The following is a 17,150-nucleotide window of genomic DNA, read 5'->3' as shown; positions in this document are numbered from 1 at the left end:
ACTCGCCCGTAGCCGGATCGGCCCCTACAAGTGCTAACAGCAGCCGGAGCCCGGGAGCGGCCAGTCCGTGCAGGGCTCTGGGGCACGGGCTGCAGGAGCAGCGAGGGGGGCTATGAAAGTCCCTGTCCCAGGGCGGGCGGCAGCTGCAGCCCAGGTAGGAGCCGGGGGGAGGAAGCAGGAAAAACAAGGATCAGAGACACGGGGCAGCAGCTCCGGGGGCGGCGCTGGGAGCGGGGCGGAGCAGCGGCTCCTTCCCCAGCCGGGCCTGCGCCCGGCGGGACTTTCTCCGGCTGGACCCGGCCCAGGCCCGGAGCCGCAGCCGGGGACGGGGCCGGGCAGCGGCGCTGCAGGTCTCGCAGCCCCCGGGAACGCGCCGGGGCTGCCCCCGGCTCGGTCAGGCTCTGGGGGCGCCGGGGGGGGGGGGTGTCAGGCGGGACATGCTGCAGATGGGGGGGTTGGACCATCTCTGTAGCCAGGAACCCCCGGGGCGGCCGGGCTGGTGATGGGGGGGGGGGGCTAATGAACCCCCCTTTGATTTGGCCACGTGTCTCCCCACCAGGGATACAATTCCCCCCGCTTGTCAAAATCCAGGCAGGTGTCTGCCCATCTCTCCAGTTACTGACCCTGTCTCTAGGCTCCGCCTCCAGATTTTACCCCCATTTTCGCTTATAGTCTCCCATGTCCATTTACAAATCTCCTCCGATGGGGGATATTTTCCCACCCGTTTGACCTGCTGCAAATTGTCCTTTGTTAGGGGGGAAACTGAGTCATTCCCCAGATGGGAAGGGGATTAGTGGGGGCAGCGTGCAGAGCCAGTTCTCTGCCAGTGACAAGGCATGGGACGGCCCAGGAAGGAGAAACGGCTGCAAATGGAGCCCAGCCCCAGGTTACCCACTCCCAGCTGCTGCCCCCCACAACTGCCCTGGCCCCCAGTCACCTGCGCACCCCTGCCCCCACTGCTGGGGAGTTTTCCCGCTCCATATCCCCTCACTTGCCCTCTTAACATAGCTCCCCAAACGGCTCCCTGCTGCCCATGTAGACTGGTGGGGGTGGGGACCTCTTCCTTTCAATTTATTAATTGAACTTTCATATACAGTCCTTGCAGATTTCCCCACGTTTCTCACTTATTTAATATCCGCTCTTGCTGTTTTTCTCAGACGTTATCCAATATTTAGTGTTTGCCCTCTTTCCTCTCCAGTTCTCAAAGATTGATACGATATTGCCTTACATTTGGCCCTGTGTTCTCTCTGCTTCTCTATTCCTAATTTAATGTGTCCTGAGATTTTCCCCTAATTAGAAAATATTAACATAAAATCTGCTCACATTTTGCCCATTTCTCAAATTCTTGACTATGGGTAGGAATCCTTGCACGTTGGCTCTTTTATCAAATAATAATCTGCAATTCACTCAGATTTTACTACTTTAGCTATTTTCAGACACAAGAAGTAATTCTTCTGCTCTACTGTGAGCTGATTAATTTTAATTTAATTTAATTAATGGAGATATCCCATCTCTGAGAACTGGAAGGGACCTTGAAAGGTCATTGAGTCCAGCCCCCTGCCTTCACTAGCAGGACTAAGTACTGATTTTGTCCCAGATCCCTAAGTGGCCCCCTCAAGGTTTGAACTCACAACCCTGGGTTTAGCAGGCCAATGCTCAAACCACTGAGCTATCCCTCCCCCCCCGCTGGAGTATTCTGTCCTGTTCTGGGCACCCACACTTCAGGAAAGATGTGGACAAATTGGAGAAAGTCCAGAGAAGAGCAACAAAAATGATTAAAGGTCTAGAAAACATGACCTACGAGGGAAGATTGAAAAACTTGGGTTTGTTTCAGCTGGAGAAGAGATGACTGAGAGGGGACGTGATAACAGTTTTCAAGTATATAGAAAGTTGTTACAAGGAGGAGGGAGAAAAATTATCCTCTGAGGATAGGACAAGGATGGTTTAGGTTGGACATTAGGAAAAACTTCCTAACTGTCAGGGTGGTTAAGCACCGGAATAAATTGCCTAGGGACGTTGTGGAATCTCCATCATTGGCAATTCTTAAGAGCAGGTTAGACAAACACCTGTCAGGGATGGTCTAGATCAGGGGGTTCTCAAACTGGGGGTCGCAAGGTAGTTACGTGGGGGTTGCAAGCTGTCAGCTCCATGGGGCTGACAGCCCCAATCTCCACTAAATTACATTTATTCCCCCCCGCCATTTTTAATTTATAAGGGGGGGGGGGGTCACATTCAGAGGCTTGCGGTGTGAAAGGGGTCACCAATACAAAAAGTTTGAAAACCATTGGTCTAGATCAGTGGTTTTCAAACTTTTTTTCTGATGATCCAGTTGAAGAAAATTGTTGATGGCCGTGACCCAACGGAGCTGGGGATGAGGGGTTTGGGGTGTGTGTGTGGGGGGCTCAGGGCTGGGACAGAGGGTTGGGTGCAGGGGTGAGGGCTGTAGGGTGGGGCTGGGAATGAGGGGTTTGGGATGCAGGAGGGGGATCCAGGTTTGGGGGGGGCTCAGGGCAGGGGGTTGGGGTGTGGGAGGGAGTCAAGGCTCTGGGGTGGGGCTGGGAATGAGGGGTTTGGGGTGCAGGAAGGGGGCTGGGGCAGGGGATTGAGGCGCGGGCTTACCTCTGGCAGCTCCCGGTCAGCGGTGCAACAGGGGTGCTAAGGCAGGCTTCCTGCCTGTCCTGGAACCGCTGACTGCACTGCGCCCTGGAAGTGGCCAGCAGCTAGTCCGACTCCTAGGCGGAGACACGCAAGCAGCTCCACGCAGCTCTCGCCTGCAGGCACAGCCCCCCGCAGCTCCCATTGGCTGGGAATCGGCCAATGGGAGTGCGGAACCAGTGCTCGGGGCGGGGGCAGACCGCGGAGCCCCCTGGCCCACCCACCTAGGAGCCGGACCTGGTAGGACCTAGCCGGGCAGCACAGCCAACGGGACTTTTAATGGCCCAGTCGGCGGTGCTGACCAGAACCGCCACAACCCAGTGCCTTACATTCCACGATCCAGTACTGGGTCGTGACCCACAATTTTAAAACCACTGCTCTAGTCTGTAAAAATTGATCTAAAATTCTTCAGATTTCCACACTTTTCTCTTTCATTACTGAACATTGGTATCAGCTCTCAGATTTTGCCTTTTTCATGTAGGAATCCTCTCAGGTTTGGGGATATTTCCCCTGTTTTTTAGCTGCAGCCACTTCCCCTGTGCTGGAGGGAATAGTTGGTTTGAGTCATTTTCCATTCTGGTTGCTGCAGAGGGTTAAATGACCAACTTTCCCCCTCTCATGTTGGTTATTACTTCTCATCTTACTATCCTCTAGGTGCTTACAACTTAATGTTTTAATAATTTGTTCCAGTATCTTTCCAGGTATTGAAGTAACACTTGACTGGTCTTTCATGCTGCAGGTGGTCTTTGTTCCCCCTTTAAACGATAGGTACTATATTTACTCTTCTGGGACCTCACCATGCTCCAGAAGTTCTCAAAGATGACCGCTAATGTTTCCAAAAGCGCTTCAGCTACTTCCACAGTTACCCTAGGACGAATTTCATCAGGCTCTGATGACTTTAACACATCGAATTTAGCTAAATAGTCTTTAATCTGTTCTTTCCGTATTGTGAGTTTCTGCTCCTTCCCCCCCATTGTTCGTAATTACTGGTTTAAGTGTCTGGTCACAATTCAACTTTTTTGTGTGTGACTATTGAAGCAGAGTGGCATTAAACACCGTAGTCTGCCTGATGTCATCTGTGGCTAGCTCTCCTTCCCTGCTAAGCACAGGGCCTACACATTCCTTCACCTTTCTCTTGCTCCTAATATATTTATAGAACTCCTATCTTACTGCCTTTTATGTCCCTTTCTAGGGGTAAATCATTTTGTGATTTTTGTCCCCACAAGTTAGTGCTACTTTTTTGAATCCCTCTTTAATAATTTGTTCATTTTTCCATTTTTTGAGACATTCCCTTTTATTTTCCGGTCATTAAAGAGCTCTGGATGGAGCCATAGTGGCCTCTTCCTATCTTTTCTTGACATTTTGATAGGTTGCTGTTGCGCTTTTAATATTTTCTTAGAGAAACTGCCAGGTCTCCTGAATTATTTTTTCCCTTAGATCGGGGTGGGCAAACTTTTTGGCCCGAGGGCCACATCTGGGTGGGGAAATTGTATGCAGGGCCTTGAATGCAGGGCTGGGGCGGGGGTTGGGTTGCGTGAGGGAGTGCGGGGTATGGGAGGGGGTGCAGTGTGCAGCAAGGGGCTCAGGGCAGGGGGTTGGGGGCTCAGGGCAGGGGGTGTGGAGGGATTTGGGATGCAGGCTCCGGCCCGGCGCCGCTTACTTCAAGCGGCGACGGGGTGGCAGCAGCGTGCAGCGGGGCTAAGGCAGGCTCCCTGCCTGCCCTGGCCCCGCGTCGCTCTCGGAAGTGGCCAGCATGTCCGGCAGTTACTCCTGGGGGTGGGGCAGGTGGCTCCACCACGCACTGTCCTTGCCTGTGGGTACCACCCCCGAAGCTCCCATTGGCCGTGGTTCCCTGTTCCCAGCCAATGGGAGCTGCAGGGGTGGTGCCTACAGGCAAGGGCAGGGCACGGAGCCCTCTGCACCTCCCCACCCGCCCGCCCCAGGGGCTGCGGGGACGTGGTGCTGGCCGCTTCCAGGAGCGGCGTGGGGCCAGGGCAGGCAAGGAGCCTGCCTAGCCCTGCTGCACCATGGGGCTGGCAATCCTGCGGGCTGTAGTTTGCCCTCCCCTGCCTTAGATTTCTTGTGTCAAAGGCTGACTTTCAATGGATCGCAGCGAGGTAGCTGCTCTGACCCAGAATCAGGTCGTCTACGAATGATTTAGCACCAGGTTCCCCACGAACATGCGGTGCGCAACGGGTGAGAGGCGGCTCCCTTCTGGCTGCACTCCGGTCCCGACACGAATGGCTCTCCTCACCGAGCCCTGCCCCCCAGAAGGGGGAGGGGCGGCTAGCCGGAGCCAACCGAGGCTCCACGGCGCTGCCGTATCGTTACGTTTAGGGGGGATTCTGACTTAGAGGCGTTCAGTCATAATCCCACAGATGGTAGCTTCGCCCCATTGGCTCCTCAGCCAAGCACATACACCAAATGTCTGAACCTGCGGTTCCTCTCGTACTGAGCAGGATTACTATTTCATGACCACTTTCACCCAGATTGCTTTCCACCTTCTGTTTCATAACCAATCCCCCCCTTTTAGTAAGAATGAATTGTAAAATGGCTGCCCCCCGATTACTACTTCCATCTTCCGAAACAGACATCCCAAGAACATATTGGACACCGTTTGGCTGGAGAACTTTTCCAGCGGATGTCTGGGTAGTTAATTAGGTTTTGAATATTTCTCTCAATTGCATGACGGCATCTAGAACGTCAGTCTGCAGGGAAAGAGGCTGCAGGGAATTGTAATGTGAAATTACTAAGACCTGTTCTGAAATCTCTCCAATTGCCCTTCTTTCCTTGACAGGCTGCAGCATGACATCCGTGTTTTGCGCCGGATCAGCCCATCCTTCTGTGGGACAGGGAAGGGAAATGGCTGCAAGGGAGGCAGTTCAGGTAGGGATTATTGGGGAGTGGCTGGTGGGTTCCTGCTAGAAGGAGAGGGGCAGTAAATATATAGGAGGTGGGGGCTTCTGGGTGGTTGGTCTGGAGGTGGGAGGTGGAGGAAATATTCAGGGGGGAGAAGGGGAGGGGGACAGGGTGTGACAAAGGTCCTGGGATTTGTTTACTTGGGCCCTAGATTCTAGGAACAGACCCATGGGGTTTGTGGGCGGAAAGTCCTTAATTTATGGAAAAGGAAACAAACCCCCTGGACTGGGCTGGGAAAAGTGACCAGACTCCGGTGCTGGAGCCCGAACCTACTAGCCAGAGTCTTGTATGAAATATGAAGGAAACACCCACCAGCGATGATTTGGGGAGATGCCCCAGCTCCTCCCATCCAACTGCTGACAATGGGGAGGGTGTTGGGATTCCTGCCGGGGGCTGTTCCTGGATCCCCATCTCCTGTATTAGCCTCAGTCTAGGATTTGTGTGATGAATGTGAAGACTCCTGTTGCCTGTGTCTGCTGTACAGGAGAGGGGCTCTCTCTGTCTCCCCTCACCCTGATGCCTCCTGGCTGCGCAGGGCGGGGTCGGTGTGGCACTCTGGTCTTTGTCTACTTCCCTGAGCTGCCATCTGGTTGTCCCTCCTCTCCCGTGACCAGTGGGTCTTTTGCTCTTTCAGGCGCCAGTGACCTTCGAGGAGGTGGCCGTGTATGTCACCAAGGAAGAGTGGGCTCTGCTGGACCCCGCTCAGAGAGCCCTCTACAGAGACGTCATGCAGGAGAACTATGAGAATGTGACCTCGCTGGGTAAGGATTCCTGTCCTCTCGGTTCTTAGAAGGGGAATTAAGATTTAAAGTTCACAACACCAACAATACAACCTTAACTCTGCCCTGGTTCAGCAACACCTCGACAGGCCAATGACACGTGCAAGCGCTCTACCCTCTCCTGCTACAGAATACTTGGGGAACAGAGCACAGGGGCAGCAGAGCACAAAATCTAACGCCGTCTCTTTGCTCAGGCAAAACTTGGGTGTAGGCCTGGTGTAGCGAACAGAAGCTGAACTCAAATAGTGAGCCTACTCCCCACGGACCAGGTCAGACTTCTAAAATGTTACCACCCCTTTACCCTCGCCCTGAGGATTTCTGCTAAGTCACTGCCTTCACTTACCTCTCACTAGGCCCTGGAGACTTCTAGCCTGTATGCCACCAGACTGCTGACAAACTCTATGGCCAGGACACACCCTTGTGCACCTTTACTGACACAACCTACAGTATTCAGCATTTAAACGAGGCACACCTGTTCCTTCAAGGTTCACATGCACCTGTCTTTATATCACAGTCACAGCTTTGCCAAGCGGCGCCAGCTAATCCCGCCACCATTCCATGGACAATGCACACAGCTGGAGTACACGCAGAGAAGTGCTGGTATTCAAATATGTAGAACACAACACACACAATGGCATGTTCTCTTAGTCCTTCCTCGTATCGATTATAAATTAATACATTTTAAGGCCAGGAGGGACAATTAGGTCATCTAGTCTGATCTCCTGTATTATACAGGCCGTGGAATTGTATCCAGTTACTGTTGTATTGAGCTTAATACCTTGTGTTTGACTAAAACATCTTCCAGAAGGGCATGAAGACTTCAGGAGATGGAAAATCTGTCACTTGGTAGTTTGTTAACTTATGCATCACCCTTACTGACCTAAGCTCCAGGGTTAGGGGACAGGGGCAGAGTTAAGGTTGCATTGCAGGAGTGGCGTGGGGTTGAGTTCTTCAGTTCCTGGTTTTCAGAGGTTTTACATTTAGCTACCATCCACATGCTGGACGGGCATGGAGCAGCACTGGGCAACCTGAACTCTGCATTTATCTAGTTTATGGATATTTAATTTCCTTGAGTTTTGAATGGACTTTTTTGCCACTGATGACTGTCACTCGAGTTTTTGCCAGCAAAACCGTGTTGGATAGGGATGTGATGGTGATTTGCAGGCAAAACTTTTATGTGGTCACCAGGCCAAAGTCTCCGTGTGGATTTTAGAGCCCCTTAAGAATAATGTCCTGACACCAAGATTTCTGGGTTAAGAGCAACATTTCTAAGAGACGCTCCTGCAGAATGTCAGAAAAATCCACCACACACATTTCCCGAAAGCTGTCAGTGATGGGGTCACCAATCCAAACGAAAGCTGTCAGATTCAAATGCATTGGTGGAGTTCAGGTTCCATGGGCCACATCACGTCCTCCTGAGCCTACGAGTTAGTATGAGAACCGATTGCTCTGGCCGCTCAGAGCCTCAGTCTCGCGTGCATTTCAATCTCTTTGACCAGGGGTTCTCAAACTGGGGGTCAGGACACCTCAGGGGGTTGCCAGGTTATTACATGGGGGGGTCGTGAGCTGTCAGCCTCCAGCCCAAACCCCGCTTTGCCTCCAGCATTTATAATGGTGTTAAATATATAAAAAGTGTTTATAATTTATAAGGGGGGTCACACTCAGAGGCCTGCTGTATGAAAGGGGTCACCAGTCCAAACGTTTGAGAGCCCCTGTCTTTGACTCATCAGTTTGGCTTGTGCCAGTCCTAAGTTTCAAACTCTACAATATTTAACTTTTTCAGTGCTGCTTCCTCAAAGAGGCAGTGGGGGCCATGGACTAGTTGAGATCAATGCCAAGTGACTGAGATTAGTCAGGGGACCATTAGAAAACTAGGGCTTTGGAGCGGAGCCCGGAGCGCGGAGCAGTGGAGCTGCGGGTTTTTGCCTGGAGCTGGAGCAGAACCGGAGCACAGCTCCAAAAGCTGCTTTTAGGGGGGCTGTATCTCAGGTACTTCTTGATCAAATAACCCCATCTTTGGACCACTAACCCTGCCCTGCACCCTGAGGACGAGCAGTGTATTTCAAGACAATATGAGTAAGAATGTAAATTTTAGAAAGATGAGACTAGCTGACCTTTAAACAGAAAGTAGTGCTGAGCCTTAACCGTAACTCTACTGTAAAAACTTGCAAATGCAAGGCAGGTGTTACAGTCAGGTGCTTCCCGCTGGAGACAGGAGACAGTGTGAGGTTCTTACAGAGGAGTCCTTGAGTCAAAGCAGGGACCAGTGGGAGAAGAGAAGATGATGGGGGTGGGGGTTTGATGGTGCTGAGGTGCCACAAGGCAGGGAGGGCTGAGAGCCGAGGGCATGAAGGGGGAGGGTTTGTGGCACATTGGGATGAGAGGGAATCAGGGATGGTTGGGTACAGTGGAAGCAGGCGGATGGAGGGAGTCAGGGGAGGCATTCCTGGGAACGGTGTGAGTGGGAGAGTGGAGAGTGGGAACGGGGGCAAGCGGGTGGAGGGCCCAGCAGTGGTGCTGTTCTACAGGAAGGTTGGGTAGAAGATCCGTTTTACATGGGAGTGGGGAATGCTGGGGGTAGAAGCATGGGGGAGGGAAGGGGTTGGGGAGTGGTTGCTCTAGGGAGCATGGAGGGTCTGGTGAGGCTGGGAAGGGAAGGTTTCAGGGAGAGAGATTTGGGGCACTCCACTGAGACTGCTTTTGCCAAGGTCTCTAATAACTGTTAGCTAGGCAAATCTCAGAGCCAGTACTCTATTCTCATCCTCCTTGACCTGTCAGCCACCTTTAACACCATTGACCACGGTCCTTTTCTTGAAATCTGATCTTCAGTTAGCCTCTCCTGATTCTCCTCCTACCTCTCTAATCTCCCCTCCAGTGGGACCTCAGGAGAGCCCTCCTCATCCCCTCCCCAGCATCTGAGGGGGATTCACAGGGTTACCAAGCGAGGTTATGGAATCCCTGTAATTTGAGTTTTTTTGAGAACAGGTGAGATAAACACCTCTCAGGGATTTGTTCCTGCTTTAGGGCTGAAGGATGGACTAGATGACCGCTTGAGATGCTTTCTGCCCCTACAAGTCCAAGATTTTATGATTCTTTATCCTATCCCTTTGCTATATCTTTGTCTCCCTCTGAAGAATGTGAGGATTCAATTAGTATTTTTTTTTAATAAATGCATGAGTCAGCTTCTCCTCCCTCTTTGCCTTTTTACCCACTGGCTGTGAATGAGTTTATTCCTCTTATGGGACAGGGGAACAGTGGTTGTTGAAGTAACGTGGGTTTCTGTATATTGGCATGGAGACACTGTCAATAATTGTCCACATCGGAATAGAGCACCTTGGAGAGACAATGGAAGACCCAAGGACTAGTTATTAACTTGTAATGACTGTGATTCAAGGGTAGCAGAATGTGGGAACACAATGGGACTGCAATTTTAGGGTTAGGATACACACAGACAAAAAGCTTGCTGCCAGGGCAAAAAGACCAAGAGAGGGAGACAGAGAGAAAGGTGAAATTGAGGAGGCTTTGGGAAAGCCAGGCAGATGACTCTTGCAAAATGAACTTCGAGTTCAGTTTTGTTTTCCCAGACTAACCTATGGATCTTCAAATGCTGTATTCCAGGTGCCTAATCAATGCCTAATCTTGTTCTGAAAAGGCGGTATTGCATTGCTGCAAATACCTACTGGTTGCAGCACCCAACAGAGTGAGTGTTTTGCAGGAGTCTGAAATCATTTGCACTTTCTGGAAAAGGGCCTGTCTCAGAGTTGTGGAGCTGTGGGGATCACCCTTGTGAAACGCTACTCCTAGGGTGTAGCACACTATGGGTATGTCTACCCTGCCTCCCAGCCTGGGTCCATAGACTTGCACCAGTGAGCTAAACATAACTGTATAGATGTTGCCGATTGGGCTGGTGCTCAGTCAATCAAGCCAAGGGTGGGCTTGAGAGCCTGAGCTTCAGCCTGAGTCACCGTGTCAAAGAAATGTCTACACGGATTTTGTTAATGTGCTAAGATTAGCATCACTAACGAACGTCTGTGGATCCAGGCTGATGGGCTCGCTCCCTGATGCAGTGTAGATATAGTGCGGGCAGAGACTATAAAAACTGGCGCATCTAAGACCTTGTAAAACCATCTTCCCTGTCAAAGCCCTTCATGGCCTCATTCCTTCCTTGCGAATCAACTCTCATTTGGTACTGAGGTGCCAATTCCCACCTCTGATTAGCCCGTGGTGCCATCCTTCATCACCCACTTGTGAAATCTTAAAACATGCTCCTTCATGGACACATGGACATTTCATTATGAAAATTATAATCGGGTGATAGGAACAACAAGAGGGAAATCAGTGGGGGAACCTGCTCAACGTCTAGATGTCTATACACAAATACAAAGAGTGCGGGTAAGAAAGAAGAAGAATTGGAAATATCCATAAACTCAATGATGACTTAATTGGCATCACAGAGACTTGGTGGGATAAGTGTCATGACACAAATATTGGTATAAAGGTGTACAGCTTGTTCAGGGAGGACAGGCAGGGTAAAAAGGGAGGAGGTGTTGCCTTCTAAATCAAGAATGTATCCACCTGTTCTGAGCTGCAAAAGCAGGTGGGAGCCAGACCACTTGATAGTCTCTGGGCAAAGATAAAAGTGGTTAAAAAATAGGGGTAACCTCATGGTAGGGGTCTACTGTAGACCACCAAATCAGGAAGAGGAGGTGCATGAGGCATTTCTGAACAAATCACAGAAATATCCAAAACAAATAAGGACAAGGGACTTCAAAAAAGCAGACTTTAACCAACTCAGAACTGGTAGGTACGGGAAGTCGTGTGGGAAGAAAATCTAAGGGAAAAAGGAGTTCTGGAGAGCTGGCAGTTTCTTATGGTGACAATATTAAATGTGCAACTGTGACAATAATAAACGTGCAACTGTCGGGGGGAGGGATAGCTCAGTGGTTTGAGCATTGGCCTGCTAAACCCAGAGTTGTGAGTTCAGCCCTTGTGGGGGCCACTTAGGGATCTGGGGCAAAAATCAGTACTTGGTCCTGCTAGTGAAGGCAGGGGGTTGGACTCAATGACCTTTCAAGGTCCCTTCCAGTTCTAGGAGATGGGATATCTCCATTAATAATAATAATAAAAAAAACCTATCCTAATGTGAAGGAAAGATAGGCAGTATATTAACAGATCAATGTGACTCTATCAGGAGCTCTTTACCGAGCTGACAATCCAAAAAGAATCTCTCAAAAAGTTGAAACATGGACCAGTTGGTAAGGATGAGTACAAAGGATAGCCCAAGCATGTAGAAACAAATTTAGAAAGGCACAAAATGAGTGATACCTAGCAAGGGACATAAAAGGCAATAAGAAGATATTTGTTCAAAACTTTGGGAGCAAGGGAAAGATGAAGGAAAGTGCAGGTCCTCTACTTTGCAGGGAAGAAGAGCTAATAACTGATGACATCAAGAAAGCTGAAATGCCTATCTTACTTCAGTCTTTATTAGAAAGGTTAATGGGGACCAAATACTCAACACAAAAAAGGGGGAAGGAATGCAAAGGAATGCAAACCAAAATAGGGAACAAACAGGTTCAAGAATACTTAAGGCTATGTCTGCACTACGCAGCTTTTAGCAACACGGCTGCATTGTTACACATTGCACTGTGTAACCGCTGTTTGTCAGCTCTCCCAATGAGCGGCGTTAGCTTTGTCGGCAGGAGCGTGCTTCTGCCAACAGAGCATTGTTCACACCGGCCCTTGTCATCGGCAAGACTTTTGTCTTTTTTGGGGGGGGAGGGTGTTTTTTAACACCTCTGAAAGACAAAAGTTTTGTCATTCAGTTGCCAGTGTAGACATAGTCTTAGGGCTTGTCTACACTTACATTTTATAGCGCTCTAACTTGCTGGTTCAGAGGTGTGAAAAATCATCCCCCCTGAGCGCAGCAAGTCTGAGCGCTTAAAGCGCTAGTGTAGACAGGCTTGGAGCTAATCCCCTCATGGCGATGAATTACCAGAGACCTCTCTCCCAGCGCTCGTGCGTGACCACACTCGCACTTCAAAGCGCTGCTGTGGGAGCATTTCCACGGCAGTGCTTTGAAGTTTCCAGTGTAGACATGCCCTTAGATAAGTTTGATGGATTCAAGTTGGCAGGGCCAGATGAAATTCACACTAGGGTACTTAAGGAACTAACTGAATCAATCCTGGAACCTTTAGCAATTATCGCGGAGAACTTCTGGAGAATGGGTGAGGTCCCAGAAGAGTGAAGAAGGGCAAACATAGTACTTGTCTTCTTTAAAAGGGAACAAAAAGGACTCGGAGAATTATAGACTAGTAGGCAGCCTAACTTTGGTAGCTGGAAAGATACTGGAACAAATTATTAAACAATCAACTTGTAAGTATCTGGAGGACAGTAATGTGATAAGTTACAGCCAGCATAGATTTGTCAAGAACAAATTGTAGCAAACCAACCTAATTTCCTTCTTTGACAAGGTTACTGGCCTAGTGGATGAAGGGAAGCAGTAGATGTGGTATATTTAGGACGGATTTTGAGACTGTCATGAGGGACTTTCTTATATACAAACTAGGGAAATGTGGTTTAGATGCAATTTATGGGTGGTTGAACAACTGGTTGAAAGACTATATTTAAAGAGTAGTTATTAATGGTTTGCTGTCAAATTGGAAGAATGTATCTAGTGTGGTCCTGCAGGTGTTGCTCTGGGGTCTAGTACTATAAAATATTTTCATTGATGATTTTGATAATGGAGTAGAGAGTATGTTTATAAAATTTGCAGATGACACTAAGCTGGGAGGGGTTGCAATCACTTTGGAGTACAGGATTAGAGTTCAAATTAGAATTCAGCTGGTCTGAATTCAACATTCAGTAAAGAGATGTGCAAAGTACTACACTGAGAAAGGAAAAATCAAATGCATCACTACAAAATGGGGAATGACTAGGTAGGCAGTAGTACAACTGAAAGGGATCTGGGGGTTATAGAAGATCACAAATTGGAATACAAGTCAACAATGTGATGCAGATGCAAAAAAAGGATAATATTGTTCTGATCTTGTATATAAGACATGGGAAGTAATTGTCCTGTTCCACTTGGCACTGGTGAGGCCTTGGCCAGAGTACCCTGTCCAATTCTGAATGCCACTCTTTCAGAAAGATGTGGACAAATTGGAGAGAGTCCAGAGTATAGCAACAAAAATGATATAATATTTGGAACACTTGACCTCTGAGAAAAAGTTTTAAAAATGGGGCATAGTTACTCTTGAGAAAAGAAAACTAAGGGGGGATTCGATAACAGTCTTCAAAACTGGTAAGTGCTGTTCTAAAGAGGACAGTAATCAATTTTTCTCCGTGTTCACTGAAGGTAGGATGAGATGTGATGGGCTTAATCTGCAGCAAGGGAGATGTAGATTAGATATTAGGAAAAACTTTCTAACTCGAAGGGTAGTTAAGCTCCGGAACAGGCTCTCTGTCCCCTACCTGATGTCTCTGACTGCCCCCACTCAGGTGTCGGGCCTCGTGTCTTTCCCTCTTCTGCAGTGCATCTGGGCCTCTCTGTGTCAGTAAGAAGTAGTTCCAGGGGGACTTCCCCCCTGACTGGAGTCTCCCCTTCCTGGGAAATGGAGTTACCTTCTCTGGGTTTCAGGAGCTCCTTTGATGCTGAATATCTGGCTGTGTGTCCCCCCAGTGGAGGTGGAGATAGTTAAATCCCTCATAAGCAAAGTGCCCTGGGATTTTACTCTGTTAAAATGGGCTGGGGTTAAAATAATGGAACTTTTTTGGGTGACAAATGTCCCATGAATTCACGTGAATTCATTTCTCTTTCCATTGAGCAGGGTTTGCAGCTTCCAAACCTGCTGTGATCGCCCATCTGGAACGAGGGGACGAGCCGTGGCTTCTAGAGCTCCAGGGCTCTGAGGAAAGAGAGATCCTGGGAGCCACCTGCCAAAGTGAGGAGTCATTAAACCAACTGAAAACCTGTCAGTGCCAGCAGGGAACAGCTGGGCTTCCCTGCAAAGCCCTTGTGAGCTCTCTGAGTAAATCAGGATTGTCCCCAGCGGGCATCATATCTTCTAGCTACATATTGCTCATGGCTTCCGACCCTTCCTGACTGACCCCTGGCAGTAGTTCCCTCCATTCCCCCTCTTCCCTGGGATGTGTGGGTGGGATATGGAAGCAGAATTGATCCTGCTCCTCGCCACCCTGTGGGGAAGAGTTTGGGGGAATTCAGTCCTAATATGTGTCCCCCGCCCCCGCGTCTCTCCGGCTGTTATTTTTGATTGTTCTCCACGTTTCCATCCCTGTTTCTGAGGCGTCTCCCTTTTTCTGTCCCGGCAGGTGGCAAGTTGGTGAGTGAGAAAGAGGAGCAGAATCCTCAAATGCCACCACGTGCGGCCAGATCCCAAGGGAATGTGTCCTGCAATCATGAGCAGGGAAAATCCTGTGAGTATCAGTGCAAGTCAGAGAAGGGGCAGGAAAACCAGTCAAGGGAGAAAGTTGGTAAATCTGTTAATTATCAGGGAACTCAGAAGGGTCTCAAGGAAACCAGAGCCCAGCAGAGCATCCCGGCGGGAGAGAGAAATAACACATGCTCTGAGTGTGGGAAAAACTTCCACAGCCACTCACACCTTATTAGACATGAGAGAATCCATAGCGGAGAGAGACCCTACGAATGCTGTGAGTGTGGGAAAAGCTTCACTCAGCGCGCGCACCTTCTTACACATCGGAGACTCCACACAGAAGAGAGCCCCTTTGAATGCCATCAGTGCGGAAAAAGCTTCAAGGAGAGATCAAACCTTCTTACACATCAAAGAATCCACACAGGGGAGAGACCCTACGAATGCTGTGAGTGCGGGAAAAACTTCAGTCATCGCTCAGCCCTCGTTGTACATCAGAGGATCCATACAGGAGAGAGACCCTACAGATGCTGTGACTGCGAGAAGAACTTCAGTTCCCAGTCAGACCTTATTAAACATCATAGAATCCACACCGGGGAGAAACCCTATGAGTGCAGTGAGTGTGGGGAAAACTTCACCCAGAGTTCTGCCCTTATTACACATCAGAGGATCCACACAGGGGAGAGACCCTTTGCATGCTGTGAGTGCGGGAAAACCTTCAGTCATAGCTCTGCCCTTGTTACCCATCAAAGGATCCATACAGGAGAAAGACCTTACAGATGCTGTGACTGCGGGAAAAACTTCATTTACTGCTCAGACCTTATTAAACATCAGAGGATCCACACAGGGGAGAGACCCTATGAATGTTGCGAGTGTGGGAAAACCTTCACTCTGAGCTCACACCTTATTGCACATCAGAGGATCCACACAGGGGACAGACCCTATGCATGCTGTGAATGTGGAAAAACCTTCAGTCAGAGCTCACACCTTATTAAACATCAAAGGATCCACACAAGAGAGAGACCCTAGGAATGCTCTGAGTGTGGGAAGTGCTTCCATCATAGCTCAGCCCTTATCATCAGAGAAGCTGCAAGGGAGAGAAACACCGTAACAAAATTGTCTAAGGCAGAGAAAAGGTTTTTTTCACCCTTTTACACTTTTCTGTTTCCCACATTCTGAACGTTAAGGCTGTTTGCAGCATTTGCGTCACCGTGGTCTCTCAGCTTCCTCAGCTGAATTGCCCTCTCTTCCCTTTGGCCGCTCACCCTTCCTTAAGGTGAATCCCATGGTCCTATTTATCAACTCTTAGGCCATGGAAATGTGTCCGCCTCCGACACGAATATCCATCAGCTCCAGGTGGGGAAAACGGGTGACCGGAACTAGCTACATTGAGGTTAAATCTACCTGGACTTTGTCCCCGTTATGATTTTCCATGGAGTTAGCTAGCGAGCGTTAGCTATCCAGATGTAAAAGACAACTATTCTTGCACTAAAAAAAATAGTCCACAGATAGTCACTGGGCTAATCCGGTATGTTTCTTCGTGACTTGACATAACCTCCATCACTTTTCCTAGTCTAAACAAACCCGCAGCATCACGTTTATACTCGTCTTTCCACTGAAAAGTGATTGTTAGTCACCCAGTTCCCTGACCGGGGACAGATTGACTCATTCTCAGGTCTTCTCATATTGCACTGGGTTCTGCTGAAGAGCAGTTATTCTTGTAGCATTTTTCTCATGTAAATATATTTAAATATAATAAAGAGCAGGAGGAGGGGAAAAAAGTGTTTTTTCAGCCGCTGTGACACCCGAAGATGCTGGGGTGAGTCGGAGGGATTCCCATCTTCCTCGTCACCCCAGCAGTGTTGCCTTCTTGCTGAGTTACTTGAGGTTTATCTTCTCCACGTTGGACACCTCCCCAAGGCCAGGTCTACACTAACCCCCTAATTCGAACTAAAGTACGCAACTTCAGCTACGTTATTCACGTAGCTGAAGTTCAAAGTACCTTAGTTCGAACTTACCTTGGTCCACACGCGGCAGGCAGGCTCCCCCGTCGACTCCGCGGTACTCCTCTCGTCTAGCTGGAGTACCGCAGTCGACGGCGAGCACTTCCGGGTTCGACTTATCGCGTCCAGACAAGACACTATAAGTTGAACACAGAAGTTCGATCGCTCGCCGCCGAACTACCGGGTAAGTGTAGACCTACCCCAAGTGTCATGTGGTGCAGCGTTCTCGGCTCTCTGTGCTTGGGAAGCATACTTTGATTTCTTTGGTCTTAAAACATATTCATTTAGGGCTGGAGATGAAAGTGTCACAGATCTGGGAGGTTTCAGAGGGGTAGCCATGTTAGTCTGTATCTGCAAAAAGAACGAGGAGGACTTGTGGCACCTTAGAGACTAACAAAATTATTTGG

General features: G+C 49.3%; 1 protein-coding gene across 1 annotated transcript; it reads left to right on the top strand.

The window, feature by feature from the left end:
- Nucleotides 1-1,741: 1,741 nt before the first annotated feature.
- On the top strand, nt 1,742-16,255 carry LOC128826680 (zinc finger protein 879-like). Its single transcript, XM_054010109.1, has 5 exons — nt 1,742-1,781; nt 5,453-5,541; nt 6,209-6,335; nt 14,180-14,293; nt 14,682-16,255. Exons 1-5 carry the CDS (start codon nt 1,772-1,774, stop codon nt 15,767-15,769), a joined length of 1,428 nt encoding a protein of 475 aa, XP_053866084.1. The 5' UTR covers nt 1,742-1,771; the 3' UTR covers nt 15,770-16,255.
- The last annotated feature ends 895 nt before the right edge of the window (nt 16,256-17,150 follow it).

This window comes from Malaclemys terrapin, chromosome 20 (assembly GCF_027887155.1).
Source record: "Malaclemys terrapin pileata isolate rMalTer1 chromosome 20, rMalTer1.hap1, whole genome shotgun sequence".
In the NCBI taxonomy this organism is placed as follows: Eukaryota; Metazoa; Chordata; order Testudines; family Emydidae; genus Malaclemys; species Malaclemys terrapin.
This window is presented reverse-complemented; position numbering and strand designations above follow the sequence as displayed.